The 12,687-nt window shown below is 35.3% G+C and overlaps 1 protein-coding gene across 1 annotated transcript in view; it reads right to left on the bottom strand.

The window, feature by feature from the left end:
- The window catches only part of LOC132562821 (cytoplasmic dynein 2 heavy chain 1-like), a 56,884-nt gene continuing 44,197 nt past the window's right edge, over nucleotides 1-12,687 (bottom strand). Inside the window, exons 59-73 of the mRNA XM_060227598.1 lie at nucleotides 11,918-12,052; nucleotides 11,270-11,413; nucleotides 10,970-11,125; nucleotides 9,837-9,938; nucleotides 9,274-9,478; nucleotides 8,651-8,814; nucleotides 8,032-8,157; nucleotides 5,030-5,140; nucleotides 4,527-4,682; nucleotides 4,195-4,273; nucleotides 3,421-3,836; nucleotides 2,457-2,672; nucleotides 1,643-1,842; nucleotides 1,019-1,217; nucleotides 1-583 (exon numbers count right to left, since the gene is read on the bottom strand). Coding sequence (XP_060083581.1) covers nucleotides 425-583; nucleotides 1,019-1,217; nucleotides 1,643-1,842; nucleotides 2,457-2,672; nucleotides 3,421-3,836; nucleotides 4,195-4,273; nucleotides 4,527-4,682; nucleotides 5,030-5,140; nucleotides 8,032-8,157; nucleotides 8,651-8,814; nucleotides 9,274-9,478; nucleotides 9,837-9,938; nucleotides 10,970-11,125; nucleotides 11,270-11,413; nucleotides 11,918-12,052 — 2,568 coding nt within the window. The 3' untranslated portion in view covers nucleotides 1-424. The remainder of the gene's footprint in view (nucleotides 584-1,018; nucleotides 1,218-1,642; nucleotides 1,843-2,456; nucleotides 2,673-3,420; nucleotides 3,837-4,194; nucleotides 4,274-4,526; nucleotides 4,683-5,029; nucleotides 5,141-8,031; nucleotides 8,158-8,650; nucleotides 8,815-9,273; nucleotides 9,479-9,836; nucleotides 9,939-10,969; nucleotides 11,126-11,269; nucleotides 11,414-11,917; nucleotides 12,053-12,687) is intronic.

The raw sequence follows: 12,687 nt of genomic DNA, 5'->3' as shown, positions 1-12,687 counted from the left end.
AAAAAAAAAAAAATAAAATAAATAAATATCAAAATTGATATCAATGTCTTGGACATTTTATAAATAACTGAACTATGACTGATATGCAGTTCACAACTTTCCTTATGATATAAACAAAATGTGTAAGTGGTATTTCAGGTTTTCTTTTAGCAATGCATATTTTTTTTTCTGTGTAGAGTCTACTTTGAGCTTTAAATTTTTGTACCAAGGAATATACATTTCATTAAACATTTGTTAATTTCAGTCTCATATCCACCATGCTTAATTCTGTGTTGTCAGTTTCATCACAATCACAATATTGGTTCAATTTTACAAAAAAATCACAACTGTTCTTCTCAAAAAAACACATCATTTTCAACAAAACAAAGCGATCTTATTTTTCCCAAAATAAGATAAAGTTTGTATCATGCTATCACAGCCTTCGTCACTGACTGCGGAGGAAGAGGGCGGCGCCACACTGTAGCCAGTGATTCTGGTTACCGCCACACGGGACCTCAAGTCTGGTTACGATACGATCTCGTTCAGCACTGTAGTAGATTGGAATGGTGATCACATCATCTAGGCCGTATGGTGATGGGGCATCCTGTTGGTAAAAAAATTATATAATAGAAATACAAGACCCGAAATTTTAAGGATCCAAACACTGTGAATATTATATTTAATACAAACAGCAAATGTAAAATTCACATTTCTTAATGTATTGATTACTTCAAACTTAATTCTTGATAATAAAATTTGATTCTGTTAAATTTACCAAACACATATCTCTAATCAAATGCCGACTACTTTTGACAAAATTCTGAAATTACCAAAAATTCACATATTTACTTTGTATAAAGTTCAGCCTGAAAATAGACAATTTGAACTTTGAACTTGAACTGATCTTAACCTTACACATATAGGCTTAAAGCAAATGCCATTAAAAATGAAATAACATAGAAAATGCCAAGATTAATTGAATTCGAAAGGATTAACTTTATAAAAAAAACAAGGGGCAGTAACTCTGGACAAATCCTACCTTTGGTACCCAAGCGATCACGCAAGGAGGTATACCAGCTACACTAGGCGAGTCTCGCTGGTTGTCTGAGAGCCTGGACCCATCAAAGTTGCATCCTTCGATCTGAAGTCCACCTAACTTGACAACTGTTCGTGCTCCCTGGATCGAGCCCTTCCAGGTACAAGCAAACTTCAGACTGTCCATAGAGCACCCCATCTCTCTATAGAAAAGACAAAACCAATAGTTACGATCATGTCAAAATTAAAATCACAAAATCTCATTTCCTTCAGTTTAGATATGTTTATGATGAATTGTGGTAGATACCAGGTCTGTACATTGTGTAGCAAAAGTCAAAACTGTTTTTGACATTTATTACCAGATAGCAAAATTATTTCATTTGAAATTCAGTTTGTAGTAATATGCTGAAGAACAGCTATGTATACCATGTGGGAATTTTTTTTTATTCCAGATCAATTAGATAATTAAGCTTATGTTGTAGCAGAGCTTCTATCATCCTTCTTATCATCAACTTTTCCTTTTGAATTACTTCATATGTTTTGTAAAGCTGATAAATCGATTTTCATCCTAAACATTTTGTGTTTCTTTTTTTCGGCAGATGAAATTCTTGCCAAGATGAAACTGTACCTTGCTGTTTGTTGACGGAGAGCATTAAGGAAAGTATCTGGATGGAAGAGTTCTGACAAATCTAATTGGTCCCGTAGTAAGCTTCCATTCTCTGCCTTGTCAACCCATTTTTGAATGGCAGTTGCCCTGGCTACAAGCCCACGGAGGTATACAATAGGGTCTTCAGGTCCATCCCACTTAGACAGCCAGTTCAAAGGTGTCTAGAACATAAATAGAAAATTAATTAATGCAAATGTAAAACATAAAAGAAATATTACTGTTGTAGTAATTACATGAAAAAATCATTAATTTATTTCTGAAAATTTAAAACATGGCCATAACTGGATATTAAAAGTTGCTTTCAAGGGAGCCCTTAAAACAGTTAGACTAGTTGAACCTGCAAGAAAACTGCCAAGTACAGATTGGGACCGAGGCTGGACTTCTGAATATTTGGCCTATCCTGATTGAGGGGTGCTATGCTATGAAATATGAGTTAAAATGGATGATATCTTAGTCTTGGTTCAATGCTTTAAGTTTGTCAGGAAATTCCGAAAACAAGCATTTTTAGCTTAACTGAAAACTGTTCCTACACCCAGTACAGCTGCGTTCATAAATCTTGGGAAAATTCTGGGCCGCTTAAACTACGTTATGCGAAAAGTGGCCTAAAGTTAGCTATATGACAAATTCTGTAGCAAGTTGTGTCAAGTAGTGATACAGCATTTGATGGCATTTTTGTTGAAACTGTAACAGAGGATGGTGATCACTTAAACTGGCAAGAGATTATTGCAAGTAACATACAGTAGAAACAGATCCTTCTGACAGTATCATGTGTTACCTCTTGGTTGAGTAGGGCTGCAGCCAGGCCTTGGACCTCACTGGTCAGAAGCTGAGTGCCCCTGATCACCTTGCTCAGTGCAGCAAGAGAGTGATGTATCGTCTGGACGAGCTTGACAGCATTATAGCGCTCCAAGAAGATGAATGACAGGATCGGAGACTCCTGTCCAGACTTTGCCACCGGCGGACTTATCCTCATCTGGATAATCTGGGAACCCTTTAATCACAAGAAATCGAAAAATGTTATAAAGCACACTCTAGGGAAGGCCAAAAAGTTCTTAAAGTTAGATAAGATTTAAACTTTATCTTCATTTATCTAAAAATGTCTTTGATGGAAAGAAAAGTCCAACAAAAAACTAGTGCTAAATGTTGAACTACAAAAAACGTAAATGAAGTGAAAAATATAGGTCACTGTGACGATAAGTGTGAATTCCTTCAAGATATAGTGAAATAAAAAGTTTGATGACCTACAGTTTAAATTACAAAGCTAAACAGCTATAAATACTACATTAGTCAAAATGTTATACACACCAACATAAAATATCTGACGGAAAAAATGGGTGGCCAACAATTATTGCCGATTTTTTTTTCTAGGTCACTCGATTATTAGCCTTTTATTATGTAAAGCTGAAGTTTCATCTCCACAACTTAATGTTATAACCATAACTTTAATCTTTACCTCATTAAGTGTTATAACTATAACTTCATTCTTTACCTTGTTAAGGATTATAACCATAACTTTAATCTTTACCTTGTTAAGGATTATAACCATAACTTTAATCTTTACCTTGTTAAGGATTATAACCATAACTTTATTCTTTACCTTGTTGAGAATTATTACCATAACTTATTCTTTACCTTGTTGAGGGTTATAACCATAACTTCATTTTTTACCTTGTTTAAGGTTATAACCATAACTTTATTCTTTACCTTGTTAAGGATTATAACCATAACTTATTCTTTACCTTGTTAAGGGTTTTCCAGAGATTGAGGATGGGGCTTAGTTCATTGGCCCAAACTTCCTTGTCAAACCTGCTGGCTTTGACATTGGCACGCTGGAGGACTTTGAGTTGCGAAATGACCTGTGAGCTGACCATACGCTGGGCTGACCTGTCAATGTTGTCAGGTAGACCAAAATATGATGGGTTGTCAAACTCAGGCAGCTCTGCAATTGCAGCCGTGAAGTCTGATATATTGGTGGAATTAGGGAGACGTATTGGTCCTAGCCGTTTGTTCCTGTTCTGGGGTGATAACGTGTTGGCATCAAAGAACTGTCGAAGGTATGACACCATCACTCGCATGTCAAATGTATTGTCCACTCGACCACCATAGATTGCAAACTCAAAAAGACCATGGATGAACGACCACTGGACATCTTGACCTGGAGAAGGAATACCACAAGGATGAGAATTGAGAACAAAATTTAATGTGAATGTTGAGGTAAGTAAGACAAAGATGTAAAAAGATTCATCTTTAAACAAGGTTTTCAAGATCAAATTTCTTTTTTATAATAAGCATGAAGACAGCACCTCCTTTTTTTATTTTTCTATATCTTTTTCTTAATTTTAAAATTTCATAATCTTGCAGCTGAAATCATACCTTGAAGAATTGATGTGTAATTCTTTCAAAATTACATTAAATTCTAGGATGATTGTGTTCAGGTCTCTTCTCATGAATAGGTATGGGGATGCGTATAAAACAGTTCAAAATTTCATATTTAAAAGCAAGAAATGCCTTACCCCCTTTACAATGTCGATCAATGATGTCTGCTCCAGCCCTGAGATCTGATAGAGAAAACTCATAGAACTTGGTCCAACCCTAAACATAAAAGACATTTACTATAGAACAAATTCATTTTGATGTACAAAAATTTTAGCACATTTATGAACTTTTATGAATTTTAAAAAACTGGTGAAAACAAGAATTAAACATCTGTTTAAAAAAAAATGAAAAATTCTGTGATTGCTAACACCTTGTCCAATCTGTCTAATATGCCAGGTCTCACAAATTTCACTGTAACACTCTCGGACAGAACAGTATGTGAAGACTTGAGATGATACATATAACAAACCTGTGGGATGAAGACTCGTCGCTCTTGCATGATGGCGTGGAACCAAGCCAAAGCAAACATAGCCTGAGATCGTATCACACTGCCAGTCTTACTGAAATACTCCGGACTCCAGGTCTCGAATGAACGGTACAAGTTTCTCTTTACACCTGGTGGGGCCTGATACCAAATTAAAAAAAACAATGATTAAGCATTCCCTACTGGACAAAATTACATAAATGACTTTCAACTTGTAAAACTTTGAGACGATTTTTCTTTATTAGCAAAAGAAATGACCAACACTAATAGGAAAGCAACATTTTAATAAACTAAATAGAAATTTGATTTAAATCAGAGAAAGGAATCAAAATTTATTTCTTTGATAAATTACTTAATCACTTAAAACTCTTTTTAACAAATTCTATTGACAAAGAATTATTCTGAACAAAATGTGTGTGCTTCCAACAAATTTCTACAAAGTTTTAACAAAAGAAGCCTGTGTAGATATTTGTGATTGATAGATTTACCTCGTAAGTGATCTTGAGGCTGCTCTGTAGAAGGATGGTGGGGAACTTTGGATGAACCTCCGCTGTCATCCACAAACGGAAGTCAGCATGAGGCTTCAGCGTGTTAATCTCCTACAGACAAGTAGAAATAAAGTATAAAGTAAAATAAAAAACTCTGCCTCCTTAAGACAAACGACAAAATCTCGTCCTTAAAATGTTTGTATCTATCAGTCAGTGAACTAAACTAATTACCAAGTTAGACTAATTATAAAAGTACTGCACAAATCTTGATGAAAATGGTAGAATAAACATAGTTATTATTCCAAAGGTCTTGGATACATGAACATTAATCAATTAAAGGCATTCTTTCCAAAACTACCAGCATGTTTACATCAATTATATCGTAATATCGATGTTGTCAAGAGGAAAATGTTCTGTTTTAAAAAAAACTTGTCATAATTTTTATATACTAAATCTTTAATTAAGGAATGCTAGTGAAACTTAAGTCAGATATGAAAGTCAGTCTCACATAGAAATGGTAACAGCAACCCCAACAACTGTAAATGTACATCCTGTGTCTGGGGACTCACATATATAATTACTGGAGGCTACTATACAAGAACTGTAAATGAACATCCTGTGACTGGGGACTCACATATATAATTACTGGAGGCTACTATACAAGAACTGTAAATGTACATCCTGTGTCTGGGGACTCACATATATAATTACTGGAGGCTACTATACAACAACTGTAAATGAACATCCTGTGACTGGGGACTCACATATATAATTACTGGAGGCTACTATACAAGAACTGTAAATGTACATCCTGTGTCTGGGGACTCACATATATAATTACTGGAGGCTACTATACAAGAACTGTAAATGAACATCCTGTGACTGGGGACTCACATATATAATTACTGGAGGCTACTATACAAGAACTGTAAATGTACATCCTGTGTCTGGGGACTCACATATATAATTACTGGAGGCTACTATACAAGAACTGTAAATGAACATCCTGTGACTGGGGACTCACATATATAATTACTGGAGGCTACTATACAAGAACTGTAAATGAACATCCTGTGTCTGGGGACTCACATATATAATTACTGGAGGCTACTATACAACAACTGTAAATGAACATCCTGTGTCTGGGGACTCACATATATAATTACTGGAGGCTACTATACAACAACTGTAAATGAACATCCTGAGTCTGGGGACTCACATATATAATTACTGGAGGCTACTATACAACAACTGTAAATGAACATCCTGTGACTGGGGACTCACATATATAATTACTGGAGGCTACTATACAAGAACTGTAAATGAACATCTTGTGTCTGGGGACTCACATATATAATTACTGGAGGCTACTATACAACAACTGTAAATGAACATCCTGAGTCTGGGGACTCGCATATATAATTACTGGAGGCTATTCCACACATAGAACTGTTTAGGGGAGGGCAGCAACTGAATTTGGTGATACATCGAAGGTTTGATAATCAGTCTTAACAGATGTATGATCCAAGAAAAAAGTTCACTGTATATCAAGATATTTTCATCACTGTACATGAACTGCTTGTTTATTTCACCCTCTGAGGATTATACAAATGGGTATATTTCACCCTCTGAGGATTATACAAATGGGTATATTTCACCCTCTGAGGATTATATAAATGGGTATATTTCACCCTCTGAGGATTATATAAATGGGTACATTTCACCCTCTGAGGATTATACAAATGGGTATATTTCACCCTCTGAGGATTATACAAATGGGTATATTTCACCCTCTGAGGATTATACAAATGGGTATATTTCACCCTCTGAGGATTATATAAATGGGTACATTTCACCCTCTGAGGATTATATAAATGGGTACATTTCACCCTCTGAGGATTATATAAATGGGTACATTTCACCCTCTGAGGATTATATAAATGGGTACATTTCACCCTCTGAGGATTATACAAATGGGTATATTTCACCCTCTGAGGATTATACAAATGGGTATATTTCACCCTCTGAGGATTATACAAATGGGTATATTTCACCCTCTGAGGATTATACAAATGGGTATATTTCACCCTCTGAGGATTATATAAATGGGTATATTTCAAATGGGTATATTTCACCCTCCGAGGATTATATAAATGGGTATATTTCACCCTCTGAGGATTATATAAATGGGTACATTTCACCCTCTGAGGATTATATAAATGGGTTCATTTCACCCTGTGACAATTATACAAATTGGTATATTTCACCCTGTGACGATTATACAAATGGGTATATTTCACCCTCTGAGGATTATACAAATGGGTATATTTCACCCTCTGAGGATTATACAAATGGGTATATTTCACCCTCTGAGGATTATATAAATGGGTTCATTTCACCCTGTGACAATTATACAAATGGGTATATTTCAAATGGGTATATTTCACCCTCTGAGGATTATATAAATGGGTTCATTTCACCCTGTGACAATTATACAAATGGGTACATTTCACCCTGTGACAATTATACAAATGGGTACATTTCACCCTCTGAGGATTATATAAATGGGTTCATTTCACCCTCTGAGGATTATATAAATGGGTACATTTCACCCTCTGAGGATTATATAAATGGGTACATTTCACCCTGTGAGGATTATATAAATGGGTACATTTCACCCTGTGACGATTATACAAATGGGTACATTTCACCCTCTGAGGATTATATAAATGGGTACATTTCACCCTCTGAGGATTGTATAAATGGTAACATTAGTGAAACAAATTTTTGCTTCCATCTTAAATTTGCCCTGCCTATTCATGGAGAAAAAACAAAAATAAAAGGGGCTGAAAATTTCCCGGTACATAGTAATATTTTGAGTACATCCCTGTCCATTTCCATACATATTCATCACGATTAACCCATCACAACTCCTATACACAAGCCATGATATTAGTGTATCATAATCCGAGACATTGTTAATCATATCTAGAGTTACCTACCTTTTCCAGCTGTGGCAACCAGGCTGTCACCAGATGGAGATTCTTGAGACACAACCACTCGCCATTCTGAGAACAGTCCCGCAGTAACTGCATGGCAATGTCTGCTTGACCTTGACCCATGGCGACCTACATAGAATTCATGATTTTCACTTTATGCTACAATTCCAACATTTTTAAGAAAAATTTCATCCTAAAAATTTTATCAAACCACACAGCTTAGGCTACAAATTTAGAATAGGATAATGAAGCAAATTAATTCATTTAACCATATCATATGACACTGCCTTAGTTCTTTTTCCATTACTAGAACAGAGTTTGAATGCTAGTGTTTCAATGTCTGGCATCGAAAGGGAAAAACATTTGTTCAACTAATTAAACTAGCATCTTAATATAATATCATCTAAATCTCAAACAAGTTACAATAACTTTTTTTTCATTTACTGAAGGAAAAAGAGAAATCTGTCACTTTCAGGTAACAAAATTATTCTTTATGTTCAGAACTAGAACTTCTTGGATTCCAGTTAACTTATTTAATACATAAAATGCTATTGTTGATAAAAATTTTGCTAGACAAATTTTGATGAAATACATGTTGGGACAGTAAATAGGTTTAACATACCTGGTGATACTTTTCATGGCCGATCACCTCTGCTGCCAGCTCCTGAAGCTCCTGTGAAGGATCAGCCCCAGGGGAGATTACTATAAGGATGGGTTCCTCAGCCATTGTTTCTGTCTCAAACAGCTTCTTCAGATTTACCGATGGTGAAGATAGTTCCTTCATGTCTATATACAAGATTAAACATTAATTTCCGTAGCTCATTTATATTCCAGTATAAGATCGTAGAAACTTTAATGTTCTTTAATCACCTGGATAGGCAAGATTTTTATTGAGGAAAACAAGATATAAATTATCAGTTAATGATTAGCAAAGTAAATCAAATCTCCAACAATCATTGAAAAATCCTAAAGTAGACTGACTGATGATGGTGATTCCTGACATGACAGAATGGGACAGACTGGGATGGGAGGACAGACATAAGTGACAGCATAACCTTTAAAATGGCAGTGTCACTAAAATGGCCATATAAATACCTCACAAAGATGTTATAACTTGAATATGCAAGTTAGAAAATACCTATCACTAAGCATTATAAGCATAATCTCTACATACCAGGATGAGACAGGACAGAATGGAAAGGGGATGTGATTTGCCAAAACATCACCAGGGAAGTTGTTACTTACCAAGAGCTTTACAGGCAAATAATCCCATGGCCGTCTGAAGTCGGTCTGGCCTGATGGTCTGTACAGTTAACAGCTGTTGGAACAGAGTGGTCTTTTTCTCGATCACTGATGGAAACTCTGTCTCACACTCGCTGCTCCGGGAAAAACTTGACCACATGGATGAATCATCAAAGTTGAACTGCTGATACAGTTTGGGTAAATTGGACTGCAGTGGAAGAAATAAAAATGAGATGAAACCTAAAGTAAACATGTGATTTTTCTAAACTTTCTAATTCTTTTTTTTATTTGACAAGATAAAGTGGTAGTTTACTGTGATAAATATCCAATACAATGATAATGTATTTTTATCACCCTGGGTATTTATCTTTTTCTTTTTAACTACAGTTTCCAGCTGGTTTTTTCTGTAATACATTAGAAGTATACAGTACATTTGAAAATCATGATTTACTTAATCACATTTTTTTGAGTCATAATTTACAGTGGAAGAGATAAAATGAGATGAAACCTAAAGTAAACATTTTTGAGTCATAATTTACAGTGGTCAGTAAGAGTGGATGACCAACCTTAAGACTGGCCATTGCGGCCATACGCTCTGGGTCCACCCAGCTTGGTCCTCGCTGAGAATCAGATTCACCCACCAGCATCCCGGTGAACAGCTCCCATTCCTATTGAAACAAAAACAATCGTTGCTTTACACAGAATTTTGTTGTTTACAAAGAATGTGCTGTTAATCATATATATTTCATGTGGGAATTATTTTCGCTTTAATACATGAAGAGGGTCATTTACAAATTCAAATCACTTGCAATTATTTGTACAAAAAATAACTCTGAATGGCATGCATATTAATTTGGTTCCTGATACCGGACTCTTTAAGAGTCGCGGTCTCTAATAACTCATCATTTAGGAATTTAAAGTCATTTTTAGATCAGCATTCACAAAATTGCAAATTTGTCTGCAGAGGAAAGTTTGCAAAATAAAGAATTAATGAAATCTGAGTGATTTACAGTATTTTTTTATATCAAGAGTTGTTAAAACAATCTTCACATTTTAGTTTTTATCATAACTCAAATTATTTTTGTTCCGAGATTCCTTAAGGCAAGCTGATCAATTTGGTATCATAAGTAATGGATATAAACAGCTGTACCACAGGGATATATAGAATGCTTTCCCTGGACTTTCAGATAAACACATCTGTACACCGCAATTTTGTGTAAATTCCATATATTTACTAGAATTACCAGAAGACCTGAAATATATTTATTTGGGAATCCACTGGCATTTTTTTCATCCCAACCACTCAAAATGAATATTATGTGTAAAAATTAACGAATATCTTCCAATCTATATACATGTAACGGCATATAGATATCATAAATCAAAAGATCTTCTTCAAGGACATAATGTCCAATCTAGAATGACACAGAAGTCTTAAATTTGTGGGTAATTTTATCATAAATCTAATTTTTGAAATTAGAATTTAATAGAATTAAAATTGCTAATACAGAAAAAGACCAGAAAGAGTTTCATACAATAAACTTTGTTATGGGGACCATGAAGGAACCCTTAATTTCAGCCATATTATGTTTGGGTATTACAAAAGCATTTCATTCATAAATCCTTCCTCTGATGAAAGGATACATCATAGAAAAGTTTTCCTAACCAAGTAATTACATTTGTACACTTTATTGCTTACATTTTCCTGGAAGAGGTCAGGTCTCATTCCATGAACCATATGCAAGGCAAACATGAGACGGTCAGTCTTGAAGATGGAACGACACACATATTCATACACAAGTTGTTGCAATCGCTGACCCAGTTTCTGAATACGATGATCTGTACCACTTCCATCCTAAATAAATACAAACCAAAATACATGTAAAAATGTTAAGGTAAATTTGCAGGGAAATTTTCATCCTTTCTTCTGATTTAATACTAATGTAAAACTTTTAACAAAAGTTATTCAGAGATTAAATGATTGTAATATATGACTTACCTGTTTTGAGCTGAGTGCTCGAGCAAAGAGTCGCAGAAATGCTGCCAGACTGAAGCGGTACATGTTGTTGATCTTGGCAAGGTCACTAATAACAAAGTATAATGTGCTGCCTTTTTCTGCCAATGGTAGGTAAGTATTTCTCTCCTGTACTCAACAGAAAATGAAATTATCAAACATGAGCCTTGTACAAAATACAATTTAACATACTAAAAAGCTGACGAACAATAGATGATGATCATGAGTATTTCACAATCAAAGATCACTTTGTAATATGCATGGGATTCCAAATGTGAATTAAAGATTTGCATTTTATTTCATAATTCAAATAAACTGTTATCTAAAGAAATATCATCTTCCAGAATTTGTTTTTCTTATAAACTAACGATGAAAATGACAATGCCAATTAATTCCATTGATCAAAATTGACATCATCTAGCAATATCAAAAATCAGATTATAACTTGGAAAGCAAGTGTATCCAGAAATCCTAATTAGTTTTAAACCAAGTGATCTGGTAGAGGGAGGGGTGCAGTCTCACTGACTTGGTGATGGCTATATACTGACTTGAACGAGGGATATGAGGAGTCTCACTGACTCACTGACTCAGTGAGGGAGTCTATGATAGTTTTAATGATAGTTATATACTGACCTGGTCAAGGGAGGCCTGGAGTCTCACTGACTCGGTGAGGGAGTCTGTGATGGTTATACTGCTGGCCTTAGTCTTGTTCAGAGAATCCAACAGTTCCTTGTTCTCAAGGATGTTACCCTTGGCATTTGCCAGCTCCTGTAAAGGTTAACAGCAAGTAAAGAATTTTAAAGCAAGTTTCAAATCATCTTTAGCAAGTATAATACTATTCCCAAATCAAGACTCTCAGTTTCCTAAATTATCCCTGCCTTAATCCTCAGCTTCCAGTAGTGGCCCTCCCCTTTAAGCCTTTCGCTTGACTCCTTCCCCACTTATAGAAATAACTACTCATTATTATAATAATATTAATCCCTACCCTAACTTCACTTTACATTAACCCACTTCTGACTACAGATTATATAATTATCTATTTCATTTAACAGGTGTTACATCCACTATTATGGGCTTAAGGTGTTCCAGAAGACAAAAGTTCCATAAAACAGATTGTCATAGACCACAAGTAGTGACTCTTTACATTAGCTGTACACCTAACCTCCAGTAGTGATTCACCTCTGCACATTAGCCCTACCCCTAACCTCCAGTAGTGACTCTCATTTTTACATTTGCCCAGTCAGAAGTGACTCCTCCCCTTTACATTAGCCTCACCCCTAGTCTCAACTAGTAACTCTTCCCTTTACATTATCCCCACCCCTAACCTCCAGTAATGATTCACCTCTATACATTAGCCCCACCACTAACCTCCAATAGTGATGCCTCCCCTTTACATCAGCCCA

The sequence above is a fragment of the Ylistrum balloti genome, unplaced genomic scaffold (assembly GCF_031769215.1).
Source record: "Ylistrum balloti isolate Yb309-2 unplaced genomic scaffold, AGI_CSIRO_Ybal_v1 Utg369672, whole genome shotgun sequence".
Lineage (NCBI taxonomy): Eukaryota > Metazoa > Mollusca > Bivalvia > Pectinida > Pectinidae > Ylistrum > Ylistrum balloti.
This window is presented reverse-complemented; position numbering and strand designations above follow the sequence as displayed.